This window comes from Carlito syrichta, unplaced genomic scaffold, assembly GCF_000164805.1.
Source record: "Carlito syrichta isolate Samal-C Ts95f unplaced genomic scaffold, Tarsius_syrichta-2.0.1 Scaffold315473, whole genome shotgun sequence".
Taxonomy (NCBI): Eukaryota; Metazoa; Chordata; class Mammalia; order Primates; family Tarsiidae; genus Carlito; species Carlito syrichta.
In genome coordinates this window covers 560,967-588,848 of record NW_007259569.1, presented here as the reverse complement: position 1 = coordinate 588,848, position 27,882 = coordinate 560,967, and the positions used below count along the sequence as shown (strand labels likewise).

The 27,882-nt window shown below is 33.9% G+C and overlaps 1 protein-coding gene across 2 annotated transcripts in view; it reads right to left on the bottom strand.

Moving 5' to 3' along the window:
* Nucleotides 1–27,882, bottom strand: part of RBM41 (RNA binding motif protein 41) — a 62,856-nt gene that overhangs the window by 8,373 nt on the left and 26,601 nt on the right. For both annotated transcript variants that reach the window (XM_021706346.1, XM_008072855.2), the window contains one exon: nt 19,946–20,349. In XM_021706346.1, the coding sequence (XP_021562021.1) occupies nt 19,946–20,349 (404 nt within the window). The remainder of the gene's footprint in view (nt 1–19,945; nt 20,350–27,882) is intronic.

The window sequence follows — 27,882 nt, the reverse complement described above, 5'->3', positions numbered from 1 at the left end:
TAAAAAACACAATTCCATCACAATAGCCACAAAAAAAATGAAATACCTTGGCATCTTCCTAACCAGAGACGTGAAAGACCTTTACAATGAAAATTACAAAACACTGCTCAAAGAAATCAAAGCTCACACAAACAAGTGGAAAAATATCCCATGCTCATGAATCAGAAGAATCAACATTGTGAAGATGTACATCTTACCTAAGGTAATCTACAAATTCAATGCAATACCCATTAAATTACCAACAACATTCTTCTCAGACCTAGAAAAAACAACACAGGAATTCATATGGAAACACAAACGTCCAAGAATAGCCAGAACAATCCTCAGCAAAAAAAACAAAGCAGGTGGTATCACAATACCAGACTTCAAACTTTACTATAAAGTTACAATCATCAAAACAGCTTGGTATTGGTACAGGAACAGGCATATAGATCAGTGGAACGGAATTGAGATTCCAGAAGCAAAACCTCAATTTCTCAACCAACTCATCTTTGACAAAGCCCCCACCACCTACCACTGGGGAGAGGAGAACCTATTCAGTAAATGGTGCTGGGAAAACTGGCTGACCACATGCAGAAGATTGAAACAGGACCCCCATCTATCCCCATGCACAAAGGTTAACTCCAAATGGATCAGAGACCTAAATGCAAAACCTCAAACCATAAGAACCTTAGAAAAGGAAGGAAATACTCTCATGGAAATCGGAACCGGCATCCAATTCCTGTACAAAACTCGAAACCCACAGATCATAAGTAAGAAGATAGACAAGTGGGACCTTATTAAACTGACAAGCATCTGTAAAGCCAAAGAAACCATCAAGAGAGCAGGGAGACCGCCTACAGATTGGGAAAAAGCATTTGCCAACTCTAGGTCTGACAAAGGCTTAACATCCTAGGTCTACAAGGAACTGAAATGTACTGAAAAGACAAATGAAAACGGAAACACAACATACCAAACTGTACAGGATGCAGCAGTACCCAAAGGGAATTTTATAGCAATAATACCTACATTAAAAAAGAAGACAGGTCTCAAATAAGCAACCTAACTCTACACTTCAAGAAAGCATAAAAATAAATAAATACATTTTTAAATAAAGAACCAACTAAAATGAAATCAGATGAAAGAAAATAATAAAAATTAGAGCAGAGATAAATAAAATGGGGAATATAAAAACAATAGAAAAAATCAAGAGTTATTCTTTTTGAAACTATCAATAAAATTGACAAACCTTTAGCTAGACTAACTAAAAAAAGAAAAAAATTCATATAAACAAATCAGAAAAAAATGAGGAAATATCGCAACTAATGCCACAGGAATAAAAAAATATTATAAGAAACTACTATTAACAATTATAAGTCAAAAAATTGGATAATGATTAAGAAATGAATAAACTCCTAGAAACATACAACCTATCAAGAATGTATTATACAGATATAGAAAATTAGAATATGCCAATAATGAGTAAAGAGACTGAAAGAGTAATTAAAAATCTCCCAAAAAAGAATAGCCCAGGACCAAATGGCTTCACTGGTGAATTCTTTAAAAAATTATAGAAAAATTAACACAAATGTTTCTTCCAAAATATTGAAGAATAATTCCAAGATATCCTATGAGGCCAGTATTACCATAATATCAACACAGGCAACATTATAAGAAAAGCAAAAGTATAGGACAATATCCTTGATAAACATAAATGCAAAAATCCTCAACAAAATATTACCAAACCAAACTCAACAGCACATTAAAAGGATCATATATCATGAACAAGTGGAACTTATCCTTGGGATACAAGAATGGTTCAACATACAAACCTTGATCATGTAATACAACACATTAACAGAACAAAAGATCAAAATCACACAATCATCTCAATAGATGCAGGCAAAGCATCTAACAAAATTCATCACCATTTCATGATAAGATACTCAATGAATTAGTAATAGTAGAAAATGATCTCAATATAATAAAGGCCATGTATAAAAAGCTCATAGCTAACATTATATTCAATGGTAACAAACTGAAAACTTTTCCTCTAAGATCAGGAATTCTTACTCTCACCACTTATATTCAACATAGTGCTGGAAGTTCTAGCCAGAGCAAATAGGCAAGAAAAAAGAAATAAAATGCATCCAAATTAGAAAGAAAGTAGGAAAATTGTCTGTTCACAGATGAAGTGACCAAATTTGTGGAAAATACTGATAACTCAATAACAAAAAGTCAGGTATCATACTGAATGGGGAAAAGCTGAAACTAGTTCCTCTAAGAACTAGAACAAGACTAGAATGCTTACTCTCACTATTCTTGTTCATCATCATACTGGAAGTCCCAGCCAGAGCAATTAGGCAATAGAAAGACATAAAAGGCACCCAAATTGGAAAGGAGGAAGTAAAATTGTTCCTGTTTGTAGATAACATGATCTTATATATAGAAAAATCCAAAGACAGTATGAGAAAATTCTTAGAACTGATAAACAAACTCAGTAAAGTTGCAGGATACAGGCCAGGCACGGTGGCTCAAACTTGTAATCCCAGCACTTTGGGAGGCTGAGATGAGAGGATTGCCTGAGTCAGGGGTTTGAGATCAGCCTGGGCAGCTTGGTGAGACTTCATCTCTCCAACTAAAAAAAAAAAATTACCTGGGTGTGGTGGCGTGTGCTTGTAGTTCCAGCTACTTGGAAGGCTGAGGTGGAAGGATTGCCTGAACCCAGCAGGTTGAGGCAGTGGTGGTCGTGAGCTGAGCCACTGCACTCCAGCCTGGGTGACAGAGTGAGACTCTGACTCAAAAAAGAAAAAAAAAGTTGCAGGATACAAATTAACATATAAAAATCAGTAACGTTCTATACATAAACAATAAACTTTGGAAAAAATATCAAGAAGGCAATTCTATTTGTAATAGCTAAAAAGAAAAATGCCTAGGAATAAATTTAACTAAAGAGGTGAAAGATCTCTACAAAGAAAAATTCAAAAACATGGTAAAAGAAAATGAAGAGGATACAAAAAAATGAAAGATATCCAAGCTCATCAATTGCAAGAATTAATATTAATAAAATGACCATACTACCTAAAGCAATCTATAAATTCAATGCAATGCCTATCAAAATACCAATTATATTCTTCACAAAAACAGAAAAAAATGCTTAAAATTTGTATGGAACCACAAAAGACCCCAAAGTCAAAGCATTTTTGAGCAAAAAGAACAAAGCTAGAGGCATTAATTATACTACCAGAACTTCAAACTACACAAAAAAGCTCTACTAAATAGCATGGTGCTGGCATAAAAACAGACACATTGATCAATGGAACGGAGTAGAGAACCCCAAAATTAATGCAAATATTAATATCAATTGATTTTTGACTTTCTGGGTAAAGGGAATTCTCTTCAATAAATGGTGCTGGGAAAACTGGATATCCATATGCAAAAGAATAAAACTAGATCTCTACCTCTAATCCTATTAAAAAAAAAATCAACTCAAAATGGATCAACAATGTAAAATGTAGGACTGGAAACTATAAAACTACTAGAAGAAAACATAAAAAAAAACACTTTAGGATATTGGTCCGGAAAAAGATTTTATGAATAAAACCTCAAAAGCACAGACAACAAAGCAAAATTAACAAATGGGACTATATCACACTAAAAAGCTTCTGTAAAGCAAAGGGAACAATCAACAGATTAAAAAGCAACCTACAGAATAGGAAAAAAATATCTGTAAACTATTCATCCAATAAGGGATTAATATGCAGAATATACAAAGAACTCAACATCTCAACAGTAACAAAACAGACAACCCAACTAAAAAATGGACAGATGATCTGAAAAGACATTTGTCAAAAGAAGACAAACAAATGGCCAACAAATAATGAAAAAGGGTTCAACATCACTAATCATCAGGGAAATGAAAATCCTAACCACAATGAGATATCATGTCACTTCAGTTAGGATAGTTATTATAAAAAAGAAAAAAATACAAATGCTGGTAAGAATGCAGAGAAAAGGAAACTCCTACATTGTTGGTGGGAATATATACTAGTACAGCCAACTGTGGAGAACAGTATGGAGGTTCCTCATCAAACTACAAATAGAATTACCATATGATCCAGCAATCCCACTACTAGGCATTTATTTAAAAAAAAAAAAAGGAAATTGGTATATGGAAGAGACATCTGTATCCCCATATTTATTACATCACTATTCATAATAGCCAATATATGGAATTTACTAGGTGTCCAACAATACATAAATGGATACAGAAAATGTGGCATATATACACACAGTGGAATACTATTCAGTCATAAAAAATGAAATCCTGTCATTCACAGCAACATGGATGGAAGTGGAGAACATTATATTAAGTGAAATAAACCAAGGACAGAAAGTTAAATACTACATGTTCTCACTCATATGTAGAAGCTAAAAAAAAAAGCCGATCTCACAGAAAAAAAAGTATAACAGAGGGTACTAATGTTGTAAGGGTAGGAGGAACAAGGAGGATAGATTTGTTAAGGGATATCAAATTACAGTTAGAAGGAGTAAGTTCTAGTGTTCTATACCACTGTAGGATGACTATACTTAAAAATATATAACGTCAAATAGCTAGAAGTAGGATATTTAATGTTCCCAATACAATAAAATGATAAATGTTACAGATGATAGATATGCTAATTATCCTGATCTGTTTGATACATTATATGTATTGAAACATTACTATATTCCCCATAAATATGCATAATTAATTACATGGCCATTAAAATTTTAAAAATAAATAATAAATAAAGCAAAGGTCACAAGTGTAGCAATCAAGACATTGACTTTTTTCCTTGGATACTTTGAAGTTGAACTAAGCTTCCACCAGGTGAATGGTGTTACCATGGTTATTTGGCCCACAATCCAAATAGTGTTCATGGAAAACCTATTCAGAACATCAGTTTTCTGTTTTAATTATATCATTTTATTATAGGCACAGAATTATGATTGTATTAATGGAAATAAAGAAGAAAAATTAAACTAAAAGTTATAAGTAATAAATTTAATAACGTTTCAGAAATCAGTTACATTAAAAAATCAGTTACATTTCTATAAACTAACAGCAAACAATACTTAGAGGAAATTAAGAAAACAATCCCATTTACAATGGCATTGAAAAGAATGCTGAAGAATAATCTTAACCAAGGAGATAAAAGACTTATACACTGAAAAGTACAAAATGTTGCTGAAAGAAATTAAAGAAAACACAAATAAATGGAAAGATACTCTGTGTTTATGGATTGCAAGACTTAATATTAAGATATCCATATTACCCAAAATGGTCTACAGATTCAATGCAATCTCTATCTAAGTTGTAATGGCATTTTTTACAGAAATAGAAAAAGCAATCCTAAAATTCATACAGGACCACAAATGATGCCAAATAGCCAAAACAATCCTGAAAAAGAACAAAGTTAGAGGGCACACACTTCCTTATTTCACAACATATTACAAGCTACAGTAATCAAAACAGTACCCTGCTGGCATAAAACTGGACACATAGATCAATGGAACCAAATAGAGAGCTCAGAAATAAATCCATGCATCTAGAGTCAGCTGACCTACAAATGTGCCAAGAACACACAATGAGGAAAAGATGGTCTCTCTAATGGTTGTGAAAACAAGGCAGCTGCATACAAAGTAATAAAATTGGACCCTTATCGTACACCATACACAAAAATCAACTCAGAATAGATTAAAGACTTAAACATAAGACCTGAGACTATAAAACTTCTAGAAGAACACATAAAGAAAAAGATTCTTGACACTGGTCTTGGCAGTGATTTCTTTTATATAACATTAAAAACACATGCAACAAAAGCAAAAATAGACACATGGGACTATACCAAACTATAAAGCTCTGCACAGCAAAGGAAACAATCAACAGAGTGAAAAGGCATATGGAATAAGAGAAAATATTTGCAAGCCATATTTAATATCCAAAATACATAAGGAACCCTTAACAAATCAATGGCAAAAAAATTAAAAAATTAAAATAACACAATTAAAATATGGGCAGAAGACTCAAATATTTTTCCAAAGACATACCAATGACCAACACGTATATGAAAAGATGTTCAATATCATCAATCAACAGAAAAATGCAAGTCAAAACCACAATGAGGCATCACTTCATACCTATCGGATGGCCACTATCAAAAAGACAGAAAATTGCAAAAGATGGGAAGGATAAGAAATTAGAATCCTTGTACACTGTTGATGGGAATGTAAAGTGGTGTAGCTGCTATGAAGAACGGTATGGAAGTTCCTCCAAAAAGGAAAAATAGAAAAAACATGCAATCCAACAATCCCTGCCTGGGTATTTATTCAAAAGTTGAAATCAGCATCTCCAAGAGATAATATGAAGTCCCATGTTCATTGCTGCATTATTCAAGCCAAGAGGTGGGAACAATCTAGATGCCCATCAACCAATGAACTGATAAAGAAAAAGTGGTATATACATACAATGGAATCATATTTAACCTTCCAAAAGGAAATCCTGTTATATGCAACAACACAAATTAGCCTTGAGGACTATATGCTAACTGAAATAAGCCAGTCCCAGAAAAATAAAAAAGTACTGCATGATTCCACTTACATTAAGTATCTAAAATTGTCAAACTAATTGAAGCAGAAAGCAGAATGGTGGTTGCCAGGGAGGGGGGCAAGGGGAAATGTGGAGTTGCTGTTCAATGGGTATAAAGTTTCAATTATGCAAGATGATAAAGTTTCATAGCTCTGTTGTACAACATTGTACTTATAGTCAATACTACACTGTACACTTAAGAATTTGTCAAGAGAGTACATTTCATGTATTTTTTAAATACAATAAAAAAGATGTAGGAGTAAGCGGGCCCTGAACACTAATCACACTATCACAGAGTGGGATTGGCAGATGCTGGGTGCTATTGGGGGGGCACGTAGCAACACAAAGGGTACCTGGTCCACTACCAAGGGGAGAGAGGGCCAGCTAGATCTCAAACTTCACCTGCATGCAGCCTACTTATGTAACAAATCCTTATTTGTAGCCTATAACTCTAAAATTTTTTTTTAATGGAAGGGGAAAAAATATTTCATACTAGCTAGCATTAGTTATATCCTTTATAGCTTAAAGGAACTAAGGTAGAATTCAGCAAAAGCAAAGTGCTAGAAAATAGAGCCCCTTTAAATGACCTAACCACTGAAAAGTATGATTAAATATGTTGGCCAGATAGCAATTACGCAGCAGAAGCATGCTAGGTCCATACATATATTGGCAGGGCATGGTGGCTCATGCCTGTAATCCCAGCAATTTGGGAGGCTGAGGCAGGATGATTGCTTGAACCCAGGAGTTCAAGACCAGCAAGACTTCACCTCTACAAAAAATAAAAAATAAATAAAAATAGGCTACTTGAGAGGCTAAGGCAGATCATGCCACTGCACTCCAGACTGGGTAACAGAGTGCGATCCCTACTTAAAACAAAACAAAACTATACACACACACACACACACACACACACACACATACACACACACACACACACACACACACAGTAACATTGTTAACACATAATAGAATCTCATGTTTAAAAATCTTTAAGACCTGGATATTCTCATATTTACATTTATGTATGTTTGCATCTTATTTTATTTTTTTGTTTTGTTACCTTAAAAGTAAGGGCAAAGAATAACTGATTTGTGATTCACTTAAGTAATTTCAGGTGATGTAAAGTCTTTTTGCTTTCAAATACGAATCATGAAAAAAAATTAATCATGGAAAGGAGGATGTGAAAAGACTTCAAGTTTCTCATCAATTAGGAAAGATCCATATTAAGAATGTTCCCTTTGACATGAATATTTTTTAGAAATAAAAAAAGAACTTTTGATTGAGGGGGCTCTGTCAGTTCTTGCTTGGATGCATTCCCTCTGCTTTAAAAACATATATATATATATGTGTAAGTTTTATATATATATATATGTGTGTGTGTGTGTGTGTGTGTGTGTGTGTCCACAATACATATTTATATTCATGCATTTAGGTAAACACACACACACACACACACACACACACAGAGCTAGGCTCTAAAACAAGGTAAACATACCAACAAAACAAAAAAACAGAATCTCCAAGTGATAATAGAAGATAAAGCTCTTCCTGATATTCCTATGTAATACATAGTATTGCTTTGTAGGTTTTCAACGTTATGTAAATGGCATTATACTGTATACATTCAACTACAGCTACCTTTGTAAAGTCTCTTTTAAAATTGACTTTATTTTTTAAAAGTTTTAGATTTACAGAAAAATTAGATAGAGGACAGCACAGTGAGCTCCCATATAACCCATGTTTTTCCCTAGTAATATCTTTATATTAGTATATTATATTTGTTACAATTGATAAACTAGTATTGATACATTATTATTCACCAAATAGTAACTAAGTCTATACTTTAGATTTCCTTCATTTTTTATTTTTATTTTTATTTTTTGAGTTGGAGTCTCACTCTGTTGCCCAGATTGGAGTACAGTGGTCGCTCCTGGCCACTGCAGCCTAGACCTGCTGGGCTCCAGCGATCCTTCCATCTCAACCTTCCAAGTAGCTGGAACAACAGTTGCGTGCTACCACGCCCGGCTAATTTTTTTATTTGTTGTAGAGATGAGGTCTCACCAAGTAGCCCAGGTGGCTCTCGAATCCACGGGCTCCGCCAATCCACTCACCTCAGCCTCCCAAAGTGCGGGATTACAGGCTGAGCCACTGAGTCCAGCTAGATTTCCTTAGTTTTTACCTAATGTTCTTTTTCTGTTCCAGGATTCCACCCAAGTTACTACATTACATTTAGTTATCATATGTCTTTAAGTTCCTCTTGGCTATGATAGTTTGTTAGATTTTCCTTGTTTTTAATGGTGGTTTTGAGGAGCACTGTTCAGGTATTTCGTAGGATGCTTCACTACTAGAATTTTTTCTGTTGATTTTCTCATGGTTAGACTTAAGTTGTAGATTATTGGGAGGAAAACCACTTTTATCATATCCTATTAAGCATACATACACTCAGCATGATTAATTCCTGTTGATGTTCGCCTTGATCACCTGGCTGAGGTAGTTTTTATCAGGTTTCTCAACTGTGAAGTTACTCTTTTTTTCTGCTTTCCCGTACTGTACTCTTTTGGAAATAAGTCACTATCAGCAGCTCAAAACAAAGGATTGGAAGAGTTATGTTCTTTATCCTTGAGGTAGAATATCTCCATAAGTTATTTAGAATTCTATTTCATGAAGAATTATCTCTTCTTCTCCATTTACTTATTTACTCAATCATTTATATCACTTGGACTCATGGATATTTATTCTATACATTGGATTATTATCCAACATTAATTCACTTTGTTGCATAAATTGTTCCAGCTTTGGTCACTGGAAGCACTTTCATTTGGCTCCAGTCTTCCTTTGACATACTCTCAATATTAAAGAACACCACCACAATGTTTTTATGTTGTTCTTTTGAGTACTTCCTTACTTTCTGGCACTACAAGATACACAAGGCTCATTTTGTATATTCCCTGCCTCAGTACTGTAAGAGGCAGCCATTTCTCCAAGGGGTCTTGGCTCCTTTTATTAGAAAATGGTATTAGAAACTAGGATGCTGAACAAGTTTGTTGTTATTGGGGTATCCTTTCATTGGTGTTCTCTCGGCTGACAGAGCAAAAAATATGTGTTTATACTGATCCATGTATGTGTATGAGTATATATTCATTTCTATACGAGGGGGACCCCAAAAATCCAGATTTTATAAAGAATTGTGTATTTATCCTTACAAGTTTTAACTTCAGTCGCCTTCAAAGTACTCTGTTTGATGCAATACACCTATCAAGATGCTTTTGTCACTACTCAAAACAGTTTTGGAACTCACCTATTTTGATACCTTTTAGCTATTGCCACTTTTTGTTTCACCTCTTCCACATTGGCAAAACGTTTCCCTTTGAGGACTTTTTTCAATCGAGGAAACAACAACAAAGAAAAGTCACTCGGATGAGATCTGGTGAATAGGGAGGGTGGGGCATAGGGGTTATACAGTTTTGGGTCAAAAACTGCTGAACATTCAGTGAGGTATGGGCAGATGTGTTGTCATGATGGAAGAACCAGTCACCTGTTTGCTAAAACTTGGGATGTTTCTTCCACAAACTATGATGCAACCTTCTCAAAACTTCCACATAAAAACTGTGGTTGACCATTTAATTCAGAGGAAAAAATTTCAAGGATAATTCTGGTTTTTTGCCCCCCCCCCATATGTAACCATCTGTATCTACATTAAGTGAAACATGAGTCTCCAGTTCTAAACATGGATCATTCTAGTTTTTGCCCTTCACTCATCTGTAAATTCCAACAGTGGGAAACCTGGGTCCCACCATCTGCCATCCATTTACTTAATTGTTCCATTTCATTATGCATGTATAACAGTATTAGAATTATTTTCTAGTGATTACATGAAACACAACCATATCAAATAGGGTACAGTGCTTATGTGCAATTCCATTTGCCTTTAGTCTTCCAGACTCTGCAAATTTCCAAAGATACTTAATTCAGCATTTTCGTCCCATCCCTTCAACAAGGTTGTTTTATATATTTGTAATATATAATTCTCTTTTCACAGTCTGCATTCTTTCCTGGGGTCCCCCGATCTCCTAAAATATCTTTAAATATTTGTATACATTAAGGGTCATTCTTCATGCTATCTAGTTTTATGGGTTTTGACAAATGAATGTCTTGTCTCCATAATTACGGTATCATACAGAATAATTTTATTGCCCCAAAATCTCATGAGTTTCACCTATTCCTCCCTTCCTCATTTCCCTCAAACTCTTGGCAACCATTTATTGTTTTACCATCTCTAGTTTTCCCCTTTCCAGAATGTGATATAATGAAATCATACAGTATGTAGTCTTTCCATACTAGCTTCTTTCAATTAATAGTTCCTCCATCTTTTTGTGGCTTGATAGTTCATTTTTTAAAACTGTTGACATATTTCTTTTAAAAAAATATTAATTTTATATTAATGAATTAAATCATAAATTTTGTACTCAGAATAGCATTTAAGTGTAAAATTAAAATATTTTCAGTTATATTACTACACATGAAACATTATGAAAATATCTGAATGATTAATTTCATCAAATAGAGAAAGCAGTGAGGTTTATCATGTAATTATGTAATAAATAAGATCTGAAAAAATCCATGATTATGTTTTTGCTAAATAAATGCTAAATAAATGTTAGCAAAGACATATTTCAATGTATAAATCTACCATAGGTGATATGTATCCATTCACCTATCGGAGAATATCTTGACTGCTTCCAGTTTTTGACCATTATGAATAAAGCTGCTATGAACATTACCATGCCAGTTTTTGTGTGAACACAGGTTTTTCAAATCAATTGAGTACATAACTAGGAGTGCAATTGTTGAATTGTAGGGTAAAACAATATTTCGCTTTGTAAAAGAATGCCAAACCGTTTTCCAGAGGTCATACTCCTACCAGCAATGAGTGAGAGTTCTTGATGCTCTGCATCCTGAACAGGATTTGGTATTCTCAACTTTATTGTGGATTTTAGCTATTCTAGTAGGTGTGTCATGGTATGTCATTGTTTTATTTTGTAATTCCTCAATAAAAAATGATGAACTTCTTTACATATATTTATTTGCCATGTACATACCTTCTTTGGCTAGGTGTCTGTTCTTAATATTTACCCATTTTTATATTGGGTTGTTCATTTTATTACTGTTGAGTTTTAGAAGTTCTTTGTGCATTTTGGGGATAAGTCCTTTACTACACATGTGTTTTGCAAATATTTCTTCCTGTCTGTGGCTTGTCTTTTGATTCTCTTAAAAGTCTCTTTCACATAGAAGTTTATAATTTTAATAAAATCCAATTTGTCAACTGTTTCTTATATAAATATGTGTTTTGGCATTATATCTGATAAGTGCATCAAAAACACGAGGTCACTTTGATTTTCTCTTGTTCTAGAAGTTTTATAGTATTACGTTTCATATTTAAGTCTATGATCCATTTTGAGTTAATTTTTATGACGAATGTAAGATTTGTGTCTAAATTCAGTTTTTTGCAGGTGAGTATTCCATTGTTCTTGCACTATTTGTTGAAAAGACTATCCCTTCTCCATTGAATAGTCTTGGCTCCCCTGTGAAAGATCAGTTCACTATATTTGTGTGGGTCTAATCCTGGGAACCCTATTCTGTTCCATTGATTTATACATCTTTTTTTCCCCCACCAACACCACACCGCTCTATCAGACTACAGTAAGTCTTGAAGTTGGGTAGTGTCAGTCCTCCAACTTTGTTCTTCAGTAGTGTGTTAGATATTCTGGGTCTTTTGTTTTTCCACATAAACTTAGAATTGGTTTGTTAATATATAAACAAATAACTTTCTGGGATTTTGTTGGGATTGTGTGGAATCTAAAGATCCATTTGGGAAGAACTGATATCTTAACAATATTAAGTCTTTCAATCCCTGAATACAAAATATGCCTGCATTTATTTAGATCTTCTTTAATTTTTCATGAAAGTTTTACTTTCATGCAAATAGATCCTATATACATTTTGTTAAATTTATATCTAATTATTTCATTCTTTTTTGGTGCTACTGTAAATAGTGCTGTTTTAAATTTCAAATTCCAATTGTTCATTCCTGCAAATTCCAGTTGTTCATTCCTGGTATACAGGAAAGCAATTGACTTTTGTCTATAAACCTTGTATCCTCCAACCTATACTCACTCACTAGTTCCAGGAGTTGTTTTTTGGGGGTTGATTCTTTGGGATTTTCTACATAGACATACAAGTTACTTGTGAACCAAGAGAGTCTTATTTTTTTTCTTCCCAATGTGTGTGCTTTTAAATTCCTTTTCTTGTTTTACTACTCTAAGTAGTACTTCCAGTATAATGTTGAAAAGGAATGGGGAAAGGGAACATTCTTGTCTTGCTCCTGATCAAAGATGAAAGCATACAGTTTCTCATCATTAAGTATAATGTTAGCCATGAGGTGTTATATTCTTTATCAAGTTGAGGATATTCTCCTTTATTCCTAGTTTGCCAAGAGTTTTTTATTATTATGAATGGTTAAGATTTTTCAAATGCATTTGCTACATCAATTGAGATAATCATATGATTTTTCTTTTTTAGTCTATTGATGTGGTGGATTACATTAATTTATTTTCAAATGTGGAACCTGCCTTGAATACTTGGAATAAATTCCACATGGTGATAGTATATAATTCTTTTTATATATTGTTAAATTTGATTCCCTAATATTATACTTTTTTTCATTCAAAATATTTCAAATGGTCTGATTTTCCTAGTACTTTGGGTTTTTGCTTCTATACGCATGAGAGACACTGTCTATAGTTTTCCTTCATTATAATGTCTTTTTTTCCCCAAGTAAAAGTCTTACTCTATTGCCCAGGCTGGAGTGCAGTGGCACAATTATGGCTACCACAGCCTCAAACTGCTAGGCTCAGGTGATCTTTCCACGTCAGGTGATCTTTCTACCTCAGCCTTCCAAGTAGCTAGAATTGTAGGTGCATGTCACCAGCCCAGCTAATTTTTTAAAAAAATTATTGTAGAGAGGAGGTCTCCCCACATTGCCCAGGCTGGTCTCAAACCCCTGGGTTCAGGTAATCCTCTCTCCTCCACCTCCCAAAGTGCTGGGATTACAGATGTGAGCCACCACAACTGGCCACTGTAATATCTTTATCTAGTGTTATTATTAACAACCAGCTAAGGCTGGTCTCATAACATGAGTTAGAAAGTGTTCCCTCTGCTTCTATTTTATGGAGAAGATTGTAAGGAATAAGTATCGTTTCATATGCTTCCATTTTCACTGCTCTCTTAGCATATCAACTGTACTTTTTAAAAATAATTTTTTAGTGGTTGCCTTAGAGTTTGCAATATACAATTACAACTAATCTAAGTCTACTCTCAAATAACACTATACCACTTCCTGGGTATTACAGATATAATAGATAGATTGATTGGTTGATATATATATATGCTGATTCCTATAACATGGCTGTTACTTATTCCACTTATATGCTATAATCAACCAACACACTGCTATTGTTACTTTGAAAAGTCATCTTTTAGGTCATTTAAAAATTAGAAAATAAAAGATTTTCTTTTACCTTCACGCATTCTTCTATGCTCTTCCTTTCTTTATGCAGATCGGAATTTCTGACCTACATAATTTTCTTTCTCTCTGGAGTACATTTTAAAACAAATTATTCTTGTAAGGCAGGTTACTGGTAACAAACTCCCTCTAGTTTTTGTTTATCTCAGAAAAGCTTTATTATTTTGCCTTCATTTGGAAGGATTATTTTTGCTGGATAAAAAATTCTAGGTAGGCAAGGTTTTTTTTTTTTTTCAACACAAATATTTCACTACACCCTCTTCTTCCTTGCATGGTTTCTGATAAGAAGTCTGATGTAATTCTTATTTTTGTTCCTATATAGGTAAAGTGTTTTTCTCTGGCTGTTTTCAAAATTTTTTGTCATTGTCTTTTTGTAGTTTGAACATGATATGCTTAGGTGCAGTATTTTGGTATTTATTCGGCTTGGTGTTCTTTGAGCTTCCTGGATCTGAGGTTTGCTGTCTGCTATTAATTTTGAAAAAATACTTAGTCACCATTATTGAAAATATTGAAAAATACTCAGTCACTATTATTAATATTATTAATATATATAACTATTACATATTATTATTATTATACTATTAATAAATATTAATACTGAAAAATACTCCATCACTATTATTTCAACTATTTCTTCTCTTCCTTTTTCTCTTCTCCTTTTGGTATTTCAATAAGATGCATGTAACACCCTTTGAAATTGTCTCATAGTTCTCAAATATTTGGTTGCATTCTTTTTCAGTATCTTTTCTCTTTGTAGTTCAGCTTGAGGAGTTTTTATTGCCATATCTTCAAGTGTACTGATTCCTTTCTTGGCCATTTCCAACCTACTGGTCTATCAAAGGCATAATTCACTCGTTACAGTTATTTTATTCTTAATTTCTAGCATCTCCTTTTGATTCTTTGAGTTTTCCTCCATTTACATTAACAATCTGGTCATGTTGTCTATTTTTACTGGTAGATCTTAGTACATTAATCATGGTTATCTTAAATTGCATATCTGATAATTCAAAACCTGTGTCATATCTACATTTGTTTCTCATGCTTGTTTTATCTCTTGAGACTGATCATTTTTTAAAGAATGTCTTGCAGGGTTTTTTTTGCTAGACACTCAAATGAGTGTGAGGTTTTATGTTAATCTAATCCAGGACTTGGGTTGTGCTTAAATGTTTGCTCTAGCTGTAGGTGTTAGAGGTTTCAATTTCTTCTAGTCTCTTTTTCTCCCTTGTTTCTTTCAGGTTTCTCTAAAACTCTGTAAATAGAATGTGACCCTTGCAGGTCCTTCATCTGTAATCTATAGTTACTATATTGAAGTCCTGTTGATGTGGCATCAAGGTGTGGGAGAAAAGGAGGCATTCTGTAATACTATGATTAAGTCTCAATCTTTTAATGCGCCCATGTCTCCAGTCTGCAACCTTCACAAGTGTTTCACAGCTTTTTTCCCCTCACTTTCTTAGGTAAGACAGCAAAGCTTAAGGAGACTGGAGTTGGATAAGGCCTTGTTAAAACTGTTTTCCTTGCTGGGTAGCCCTATGCTATGTAGAAAGTTTTGAGTATACTTCAAAATGATTAGTTTTCTTCTCCCTATGCCAGAAACAAAATTTTTGGTTCCTCAAGCAAAAATCCTCTACAATTGTGGCCCCCAGGAGTTTTGTTGTTTCCATACTAGTCTACATTCTGCCTCCAGTAATTTGTCAGCTGCTTAAATGTTCCCTCTAGTTTATGGCTCCAGTGCTTTCTGCTCCTCATAGGTAGATCCGGGATGCAATTTTCTGTAACTTCCTGTCTCCAGATTTCAGGGATGCAGTTTGCTCCGTGACTTCAATTTTCCAATGAGTCCAAGAAAAGTCATTGATTTTTATATCTGTTTTTCTTATTGCAAGATGGAAATGATGACTTCCAAGCACTTTACATATTGGATCTAGAACCAGAAGTCTGCAACTAGCTTTTTAAATTCAAAATTATTATGTTTGTGAGTTTCATCCACATTGATACCTATAAATCCATTTCATTCATTTTCTACTATGCATTATCCTATTTTGTTAATATGCCATGCTTTATCTATTATCCTGTTGATGAACATATATGCTGTTTACAAACAATGCTACAAAAAGTATCATTGCAATATCTCCTAATGTGCCTGTGCAAGAGTTTCTCTAAGATAAATACTGAGGAGTGAGATTGCTTACTATAGTGTGTGAGCATTTCCAATTTTACTAAATATGCCAATATTCTTGAAAGTGGTTTTACTTATTTATATTCCCCCAAAAGTATGCTAGAGTTCTTATTGTTCCATATGTTCACCAATACTGGGCATTGTCAGGTCTTTAAATATATGTCAACATCGTGTGTGTTAAATGGCTTGTATTGTTATGGGTTTATTTTGTATTTCCTTGATTACTAATAAGATTTCTTAAATTTACTGGCCATTCATGTTTTTGCCTCTGTGAATTTTCTGTTCATATCTTCTCCCCATTTTTATTGGGTTGCTTGTGTTTTCCTTATTGATTTGCAGAAAAAGATTTCCTTCAATGATTCAAAAAGCACAAATCATTGAATAAAATATTGATAATTTGATAACATTAAGATGAAAGACTTCTACTCAACAAAAGACATCAGAAACAACGCTAAAAGGTAAGCCATCCACTGGGAGAAAATATTTGCTAAACAAACAGCAAGAATATGTATCCAGATTTTTTTTTTTTTGAGTTGGGGTCTCTTTCTGTTGCCAAGACTGGAGTGCAGTGGCATGATCATGGCTTACTGCAGCCTCAAACTCCTGGGCTCAAGTGATCCTCCAGCCTCCTACCTCAGCCTCCCAAGGAGCTAACATTATAGGTGTGTGCCACAATGCCTGGCTAATTTTTTGGCTATTTTGTAGAGATGGCATCTCGCTATATTGCCCAGGCTGGTCTCGAACTCCTGGGCTCAAGCAATCCTCCTGCCTTGGCCTCCCAAAGTGCTGGGATTACAGGTATGAGCCACTACACTTGGCCTATATCCAGAATTTTAAAATAATCCCTATAAATAAATTTGAAAAAACAAATGACTAAACAATGGGCAAAGGAATGGAACAGGTAACTCAGAGTTGCCAAAAGGGTAATAAATATAGGAAAACATGCATAATCTCACTAGAAATCAGAAACATGCAAATTTAAAAGAGATTCCTTTTCAAGCCTATTAGACTAGCAAAATAAAGTCTAATACTCCAAGTTTTGGCAAGAATGTGAAGGGGATCTCTGAAAGTCTGCTTGTTAGAAGTTGAAGATATATATACCCTATATCACAGTGATTTCACTCCTAGGTATATAACCTAGAACAGTGGTTTTAAAAATGTAATTCTCAGGAAAGCAGCATCAGCATCTCTTGGGAACTTGTTGGAAATGTAAATTCCCAAGCCCCATGCCCACTCTATTGAGTCAAAAATTCTGGGGATGGAGCCCAGCAATCTGTGTTTTCATAAGCCCACCAGGTACTTCTCATGCACACTAACATTGGAGAACCACTGCAACAGAGTGACATTTTCCCTACATTTTTGACTGAGATCTATAGGAAAAATTGCATTCTTCATTGTGGCCCACACACATATTACATATACATACAAATACATACAAAATAAAAGCCGTAAGGAAAAGTAATTACCCTAACCATATGGAACACATTTTGACATTTTCTTTTCTATTCCACTTCATTTCATTTTTATAAAAACCCTGCTGGTTGTGACCTACTAATGGTAACCTAAGTTTGAAAAACACTGTCTTAAAACCCTTGTGTATGTGCAATAAGACATATGTACAATAGTGTTTGTTAAAGAGTTATCTGTAATAGGAAAATAATGGAAAGTAAAAATCTTCAGGAAAATGAATTATGGTCTACTTTTACAATGTAATATCTTATGATTCCTTGTATCATTTCAAGCTGGGTGCAGTGGCTCACTCCTGCAATCCCAGCACCTTGGCACTTTGGGAGGTGAAAGCGAGAGGAGTAGTCTGAGCCTAGAGGTTTAAAACTAGCCCTGGCAATTGGCGAGACCTTGCTTCTACAATAAAATAAAATAAAATTAGCCAGGTATGGTGGCATGCACCTGTGGTTCCAGCTACTTGGAAGGCTGAGGCAGAAGGATAACCTGAACCCAGTAGGTCATGGCTGTGGTGGCTGTGAGCATGCCACTGCACTCCAGCCTGGGCAACAGAGTGAGACTCTGACAAAAAATAAATAAATTTCAAAAACATTGCATATATTCAATTAAAAAAGCAAATTGTAGAAGTGTATCATCTATATAGTTTTAAAATGCGTAAAATTATGTGCTGTTTATGAATATATAGCTATGCAGTAAAAGTATCAAAATGCGCATGGGAATGGTAAATAGCAAACTCAGAATAGTAGTTATCTCTGGAAAGGAGAAAGAAGAATGAGATTGATAAGGGATACATAAAAGTCTTTAAGTATATCTATAGTGCTTTATTATTCCTTTGATTAAGCAAATATGGAAACTATTAGGAGTTAATAAAGATTGGTAAAGGCTGACTGGACAAACAGGTGCTTGCTATATTATTCTATATAATTTTGGTAAATTAGTGATATTTCACAACAAAAATAAATAAAAATCAAGCTACTTTTGCTATAACAGCAAGAATATATTAGAAATTCAATTACTCAAAGGAAATTGCTTTAATATCCCTCTACTACAATGCTTTTTCTTTTTTAAAAAATGTTCAGGAGCCAAGCATGGTAGCTTACGCCTGAAATCCCAGTACTTTGGGAGGCCATGGTGAATGGACTGCTTGAGTCCAGAAATTCAAGACCAGTCTAGGCAACATAGCAAGACCCCATCTTTATAAAAAATTTAAAAATTAGCTGAGCATAGTGATGCATGCCTGTAGTCCTAGCTACTTGGGAGGCTGAGGTGGAAGGATCACCTGAGTCCAGGAGTTTGCAGCTGTGGTAAGCTGTGATTGTGTTACTGCACTCCATCCTGGGTGACAGAATGAGACCCCAACTCAAAAAATAAAATAAAATAATTCAGGGACAGTCAGAAACTTAACATTTGGGGGAGGTGGTGTTTTTTAAATTGGACACAACGAAGTATATGCTCCAGGGGCTTATGGTTACCTCTTTGGGTAACATGGTAATGAAGAGTTTTCCATTTCAGATGTAATATATAGCATGAATATGAAATAATGATTTGATCAATTAAGCAAGTATTAGTTACAATGTTGCTTAGTTACATGTTTGACAATTTCTTAAACCTTAGAGGATTTATGTTTCACTTTGCTGCTTTGCTAACAGAAACTTAAGTCATATGCTTTGTGAAAGCCAGATGGAGCATTCTTAAGAGAAGACTTATGTGGTAACAGTAAATCCTGCTCACAATCAGGAGGTTATTGACTAATTCCAGAGGTACTATGGCTACCAGCTATGGTGGTCCTATGAATACTACTTAACTATTCCTAGCCTAGGAAATTGAAGGTTACTTTTCCTTCAACTCAGGGCTTCTAATGGGTATGGACTAGAGGTTAACCAAGATTTCTTTAAAATTCTAATGGTAGTTTGGACCTTAGAAAAGCACAAAGAACATTATAGGAAATACGCTACTTATATAGTATGCAGAGAATCAATAGTCAAGGTCAAGGACAAACACAATCATTGTGACTATATCATGATTCTTTGGCATAATCAAAGATAATTTAAAAGTATTACTTTAGGTAAACAAAAGAGAAAACAACCCATGTTGTTTTACTTGGTTTGGCCTATACCTTGTTTGGCTCCCCTGGATTATATGAAGAAAACATAGGAATTTTTCGGATCTCTTCCTCTGACAAACGATTTCTCTGGATCTCATCTTCTGGGACAAATTCTATTGGCTGCGTCAGCTTCTTAGGCCCAGTCCAACACTGCTCAGGTGAAAAATCAATAGCTTTTGCCACATGGAGACTGGGACCTTTACCCTGTGCTGCCTGTTTTCCCTTGTCCTGGAGTAATGACGGGTTCTCAGCTGTGCCACTATCACCCACTGATGTAGCTGAGACCAGTGAGTGGGAAGCAAAGGGTTCACCTCTCATAAGTTGGAACTCTTCAAGACGTTTTTTCATTAGCATCTCTTGGTAAAAACTTTCCAGGTTGTTCATGGGATCACCTTTGTTCTTCTTTTGGGGTTCATCTGGATCAAGACAAAGAGATAGGGAAGTTCTACAAAGCCTACCAATACAACCTTTGATAAATCAATAAAAATTAAATCCTGGATCTCAGATACAGAAACTCTTCTGGGGCAGGACTTTGCAACCTGTGACAAATGACAACAGTATAAAGGTACCTTATTACCATGCATCTCAAGCAAGGTCAGAGCTATGGAGAGGCAAGTGAGGCACCCAGGACTCTCAGGGTCAAGCAAATAGATGCACCTCTAACTAATAAGGATATTTTCAAAATATAAGCACTATGGCATTGTATCTCACAAAATTAATAATAATTCCTTAGCAACATCTAATATTGAATTCATATTCAAATTTCCCTGCTTATTTCAAAGACTTTTATACTTGGTAAAAAAAAACAAACACAACATAACAAAAAAACAGCCTCTCGTTGTTGTATCTCTTAAGTCTCTTTTATTCTAAAGCAGTGGCTCTTCCCTCCCATCCCTCTAAGTTATTTTCTCCCTGATCCATTAATTTATTAGAAAAATCATATTCGTTCTATGAACAAATGAATTTTATGAGTTATTTCCTGATGGTGTTGTTTAACTTGTTCTTTAATCCCCTCTTATTTCTTGGCAGTTAAATTTAGAAGTATGCTATCTAATCCAATAGCCACTGCTCACATGTTTTTACTTAAATTAAATTTTAAATATCAGTGCCATACTTATCACATTTCAAGTGCTCAATAGCCATACGTGGCTAGTGAATACCATACCGGACAGAACAGATAAAAACTATATCATTGCAGAAAGACGTATTGATCAATGTTGATCCAGAGATTTGATTAGATTCAGGTTTAATATTTTTAGATAAGAGTCTCTCATAAATAGATGTGTACTTTCTATTGCATCATGTCATAGGGTACATAAGATTTGGTGGCCCTATTTTTACTCATGCTGAAATTGATCAGTGGATTCAGGTGGTGTTAGTCTCATCACTCCATTATTAAGTTCTTCCATTCATCTTTCATCTCATGAGTTTTACATCTATTGAAGATCATTGCTTAGATCTATTAATTTATTAAGAGTTATAAAATGGGCTTTCCTAATTCTATTTTTTTCATGTATTACCTGGAACTCTGTAACAAACTTACCGTCAACAACTATTTGGTTTGCATAAATACAGTTCATACAGAAAAGGCAGGATAAATGCTTGATTCTTTCCCATTATTTACCAATGATGAGAGTAATAAGTCGGTACCTTAGAAATGTCCAAAGGTGACCAATGGTTATTTTAATATGATAATGAAATTATGTATTTCCATATATTTAATGTGTGTCAATTAAATATAGTCATTATTCTTTTTTATGTGGTCAAATTATCCCCTTAGGATCAGTGGGAGCCCTTTTAAATCAATCTCTGCGTTGTTTCCCAGTTTTCTGGCATAGCCATATATCTCAAGATCATGTTGCATACTTCCTAACCCAAGCCTGGAATATTTTTCCAAGTACCCCTGGTGTCTTTTAGTGGGAAGTAGTATTTAGAAGCCATAGTGTGTTGCTAGGTTTGCTCATTGCTGTTGACTTGTTGTTTTTGGCCTTTTCAGTGAACAAGCAGACATTTTTTCAAAAATCATAAGTTCATATTGGTATTTCCAATTCAAATGTAAGATTAAAAGGTTTTTACTTAAATCCCTTGGTTTCAGACTTGTATCTCTTCTTGTGAATTTAATATTAGCAAAATTATTTATTAACTTACTCCTACCATAAACTTATAGAACTTTAAAGTGCCTGTAACAATACTAATATGACTATCAACAACAAAACTGCTGAATACAGTTTTCTGTTCCTTTATAGTTACCTTTGCCCTTAGAATATGTTTCTATTACAGGTGTATAAATGTTGCCTTAAAGTCACTATAAGTAATTGTTTTCTTTGTGTTATTATAATACCAACTTTACTTATTATTAAGTTCATTTGCTTCAGGTTGTTTTTGAATTTTAAGGATTTCTTTATTTTTTGATTAAATCTTTTAATTATGCAAAATGTTTACATGGATCTAAAATGAAACTGTTTTACAGTACCTTCACAGAAGTCTCACTTCCATCTCTGTCTCCTTCATCCCCCTCCCCATAAATAATATTTGATTAGGTTTAGGATTATGGTTCCATTGCTTCTTTTTTGAAAATATAAGCAAATAGGCACACACACACACATAATTCATTAGTTATAGCCCCTCCTACATAAAAAGTAACTTACTATAAACACTGTTCTATAACTTTTTTGCACTTAACAATATATCCTGGGGATAGTTCCATGTGAATGTGTAGAGTTCTTCTTCCTTCTTACACCGGAACAGTACTCCATTGTGTGACTGCAGTATAGCTTATTCAACTATTCCTCTACTGGTACACATTGGTCTTGTATACAGTCTTATGTTGTTATGAATTGTTATAAATAATGCCCTAACAAACAGCCTGTGCTTACAGGATTTGGTCTTTTACCAGCATATCTTTAAAACAGATTCTAAGAAGTGGAATTGCTGAGACAAACAGTGCATGTGTATGTATTTTTTCCTATATATTGTTAAGTTTCACTCTGTAGGAGTTGTACTATTCTGTATTTCCACCAGCAAGGCACAGGAGTAGTTATAGGAATATTTCTTAAGTTACAAAAAGCACTAACCATTAAGAAAAAGATTGATAAAGTCTGCTACATTAAAATTTAAAAATTTTGTTCATCAAAACGTCATTAAAAGACGGAAAAGATAAGCCACAGAATAGGAAAAGATACTTGCTACACAAATAACCATTAGAGAACTTAAATCCAAAATGCATAGATAACTCCTAAAATCAATAAGAAAAAGATGAACAGTTATTAGGAAAATGGACAAAATACTGAAGAGATAGCTCACAAAAGATAAAATACACATAGCTAATAAAATATGCGGAAGTGCTGAACTACATTACAATTCAGGAAAATGCAAATTAGGAAAGGAATGAAACGCTAATAGAAAACTGACATACCGGCAAAATTTTTATTTTTAATTGCCAATACCACATGTCAGTGAGGTTATAGAGAAAATGGTACTCTCATATATCACTGATGGAAATTTGCAGCCACAGTGCAAATCGGTATGACATTACTTCCTAACATTGAAGATATGTTCAAAATACACTCCCACATATATACCTTTTAAAAAAATGTGGGTATACATGCACCAGGATACAATAATGAGAATTTTCAGATAAGTGCTATTTATAATTGCTAAGAACTAGCAAAAATACAAATGTCCAACCAAGAAGAATTAATAAAATTCTGGTAAGCTTATATGATGAAATGTCATAAACCAATTAAAGTAAACAAATTTCAGCTACATATACCCATGTAGATGAATACATGAATGCATATACTCAAAAATACGCATTCAGTGACTATTATGACTCAGGCACTATTCTAAGTTCTTGGGATGCAAAAATAAATAAAGATTCCTATTTTCATAGAGATAAATGAATTATCTGGTATGTTTGGTATGTTGGAAGGTTATAAGTACTATAAAAAATAGGGTAAGATTGAAAGAGCTATGGGGTGATAGTAATGGTGGCTGCAACTTTAATGTTGGTCTGGATAGATCTTATTGAGAAAGTGACATCTGAGGAAAGACCTGAAGAAAGTAAGAATAATTATCATGCTAATATTTAGAGTAAAGGCCCAAGATGGGAGCATGTTTAAAAAATTTTTTAAGGACTAATCATATAAAGTATGTTCTCTCACTACAATGAACTTACATTAGTGATCCACTATTGTAAGAAATATGAAAAAAACCCATAAGCATTTGGAAATTAAGCAACACACTTCTAAATAACTCATGATTCAAAGAACTCACAAAGGGAATTTTAAAATATTTTTACATAAATTTGCAGCTTTAAGTGTCTGTATCAGAAAAGAATAATTTCAAATTTATAACCTGAGTTTCCAAGTTAGAAAACTAGAGAAAGAGTAAACTAAACACAAAACAATCAGAAGGAAGAACATAATAAAAATTAGGGAATAGATCAATGCAATAGAAAACATCAACATAGAGAAAATCAACAAAACCAAAAGCTGATTCTTGGATAAGTTTAACCAAATGACAAACCCTTAGCTAGACTGACCAAGAAAATTAAAAAGAAGACAAAAATGACTAGAATCAAGAATTAAAGAGGAAGCATCACTACTGATCCTACAGAAATGAAAAGCAATTATGGAGGAATATTATGAACAAGTTTAGGTCAACAAATTAGAAAACATAGATGAATGAACAAACTCATAGTAACATACAAATTACTCAAGCAGCCTCAATAAAGAGACCAGTCGAATAAACCTATACCAAATGAAAAGGTTGAACTACTGATCAACAAACTACACACGGAGAAAAACCTAGGTTTAGATGTCTCCATTGAGGAATTCTACCAAGAATTTAAAAAATAATACCAGCCGGGCTCGGTGACTCAGTCTGTAATCCCGCACCTTTGGGAGGCTGAGGTGAGTGGATGGCCTGAGCCTGCAGGTTCGAGACCCGCCTGGGCAGCGAGACCTCATCTCTACAGTAAATCAAAAAATCAGCCGGGTGTGGTAGCGCATGCCTGTAATTCCGGCTACTTGGAAGGCTGAGGTGGAAGGATTGCCGGAGCCCAGCAGGTTGAGGCTGCGGTGGCCGGGAGCGGCCACTGCACTCCAGTCTGGGCGACAGAGTGAGACTCCAACTCAAAAAAAAAAAAAAAAAACATAATAATAATAATAATACCAAGCCTCCACAAACACTTGGAAAACAGAGGAGGAGGAATACTTATTAATTCATTTTATGATGTCAGTATTACCAAAGCTAAGCAAACATATCACAAGAAAAGAAAACCATAGACCAATATCCCTCATGAATATGAAAGCAAAAATACTTAACAAAATATTAACAAGCCTAATCCAGCAACATAAAAAAGGATTATACATATATAAGTGGGATTTATCCCAGAAATGAAAGATTGGCATAACATCTAAAAACCAATTAATACAATATGCCATATCAACAGATTAAACTTTAGACCACATGATCACCACAGTTGGTACAGAAAAAAACATTTAAAAAATTCAACATATTCTAAAAAATTCAATTAACTAGTGACAGAAGTGTCTTCAACCTGTTTGTGGTAGGCTGAATAATGGCCCCCTATAGATGACCACATAAGCCCTGGAATCCACAAAAATGCTAAGTTATATAGCAAAACAATCTGTGGATGTGATTAAATTAAGATTCTGAGATAGAGATATTATACTGGATTATGTAGGTAAGGCCAATGTATGAAGATCAGAAGACAGAATAGGAAATGTGATGATGGATGTAGAAGTTGGAGTAATGTAAGAAAGGGGCCATGAGCCAAGCAATACAGTAGCCTCTAGAAGCTAGATAAAGCTCACCCAGAGCCCATAGAAGGAATGCAGCCCTGTCTACAACTTGATTTTAGGACTTCTGACTAGAACTGTAAGAGGAAAAAAATTGTATTGCTTACAGCTACTAAATTTATGGCAACCAATTATACCACTCATTGGAAAGAAATACATTGCCCAAGAGTACTTATAAAAACTTAGAGCTAAGATCATACAGAGTGGTTAAAAACTAAATGCTTTCCCCCAAAACTGGGAACAAGGCAAGGATGCTAGCTGTCATCACTTCCATTCAACATTGTACTGAAGGTTCTAGAGAGTACAAGGAGGCAAAAAAAAAAGGCATTCAGAATGGAAAGAAAAAAAACTGTATTTATTCACAGGAAACATGATCATCTATGTAGAATATCCCAAGGTATCCATAGTAAAACTATCAGAACTAAGAAAAGCGTTTAGTCACTGGATATAAGATCAATATACAAAGTCAGCTATATTTCCATATACTTGAATGCAACAAATTAGAAAATGAAATATGAAGAAAATTCTATTTACAAGAGCATCAAAATAAATAACATGCTTAAAAATAAATTCAATAAATTCAATAAAAGCATACAATTAAATTTAATAGAGGAAATATAAGCAAAAACTACAAAACAATGTTGACATAAATTGTAGAAGATCTAAATAAAAGGACATTCCATGTTCATGAATTAAAAGATTCATTATTACAATGTAATTTTCCTCAAATTGAATTACAAATTCAACTCAATCCCTATTAAATTCCAGAAGGCTTTTTTTTTTGTAGAAAAATCAACAAGCTCCTTCTAAAATTTAAATGGAAAGACAAAGGACCTAGAACAGGAAATGTAATTTTAAAAAAAGAGAAACAAAATCGAGGAGTCACACTTTTTGATTTCAAAACTTACTATAATGGTACAGTAAAAAGATTTAAAGTATAAGGATAGGCATATAGATCAATGGAACCAAGTTGAGTTTCCAAAAATAAACCTTACATTTATGATCAGTTGATTTTCCCACAATGGTGACAACAGGGAAAATAACAGTCTGTACAACAAATAGTGCTGAGACAATTGAATATCCATATACAAAAATATGAACTTAGACCCTTTACCTTACACATACAAATTAACTCAAATACATAACAGATCTAAATGTAAAAGCTACGATTATTAATATTCTAGAAAAAACATAGGAGAATATCTTTCAGACCTAGAGTTCAGAAAAAATATCTCAAATATGACACTAAAAGCCATTAAAGAACAAACTGATAAAATGAACTCATTAAAATTAAAAACTTTTGTGCTTCAAAAGACACCATTCAGAAAATAAAAAAGACAAGTTGCAAACTAGAGGAAGACATTTGCAAATCATATATCTTACAAAGATTTGTATTCAGAATACATAAAGAACTTTTACCACTCAATATTAAGGAAACAAACAACCTGATCAAACAAATGAGCAAAAGACTTGAATAGGCATCCACCAAAGAAGATATGTGAATGACTAACAAGGTATTCAAGATCATTTAGTGTTACATAAATTCAAATTAAAACTACAATGAGATATCAGTACATACACTAAAATGGCTATAATAAAAAGATAGGCAATAACAAGTTATTGGCACAAGAACATTTATACGTTTCTGATGAAAAGTAAAAAGGTGCAGCCACAATGAAAATAGTTAGAAAATCGTTAGGCAGTTCCTCAAATGGTTATACAAAGAATTATAATACCATATGACTCAAGAGAAATGAAAATATGTTCCCACAAAAACTTGTAAACAAATATTCACGGCAGCATTTTTCATAATAGCCAAAAAGTAGAAATGATCCAAATGTCATCAAGTGGTGTAAAGATTGTAAAGTGTGGTATACTTATAAAATGAAAAACTAGCAATAAAAAGAAACAAATTACTGATACACACTACAATATCGACAAACTTCAAAAACATTATAATACATAAAACAAGCCAGATATTATTAGATTTATATGAATTATTTAGAAAAGTAAAATTTATAGAGACAAAGGACTGGAGTGTATGTAAGAATCATTTACCACAAATAATCTCAACAGAATTTTTTTTTTTTTTTTGAGTTGGAGTCTCACTCTGTCGCCCAGACT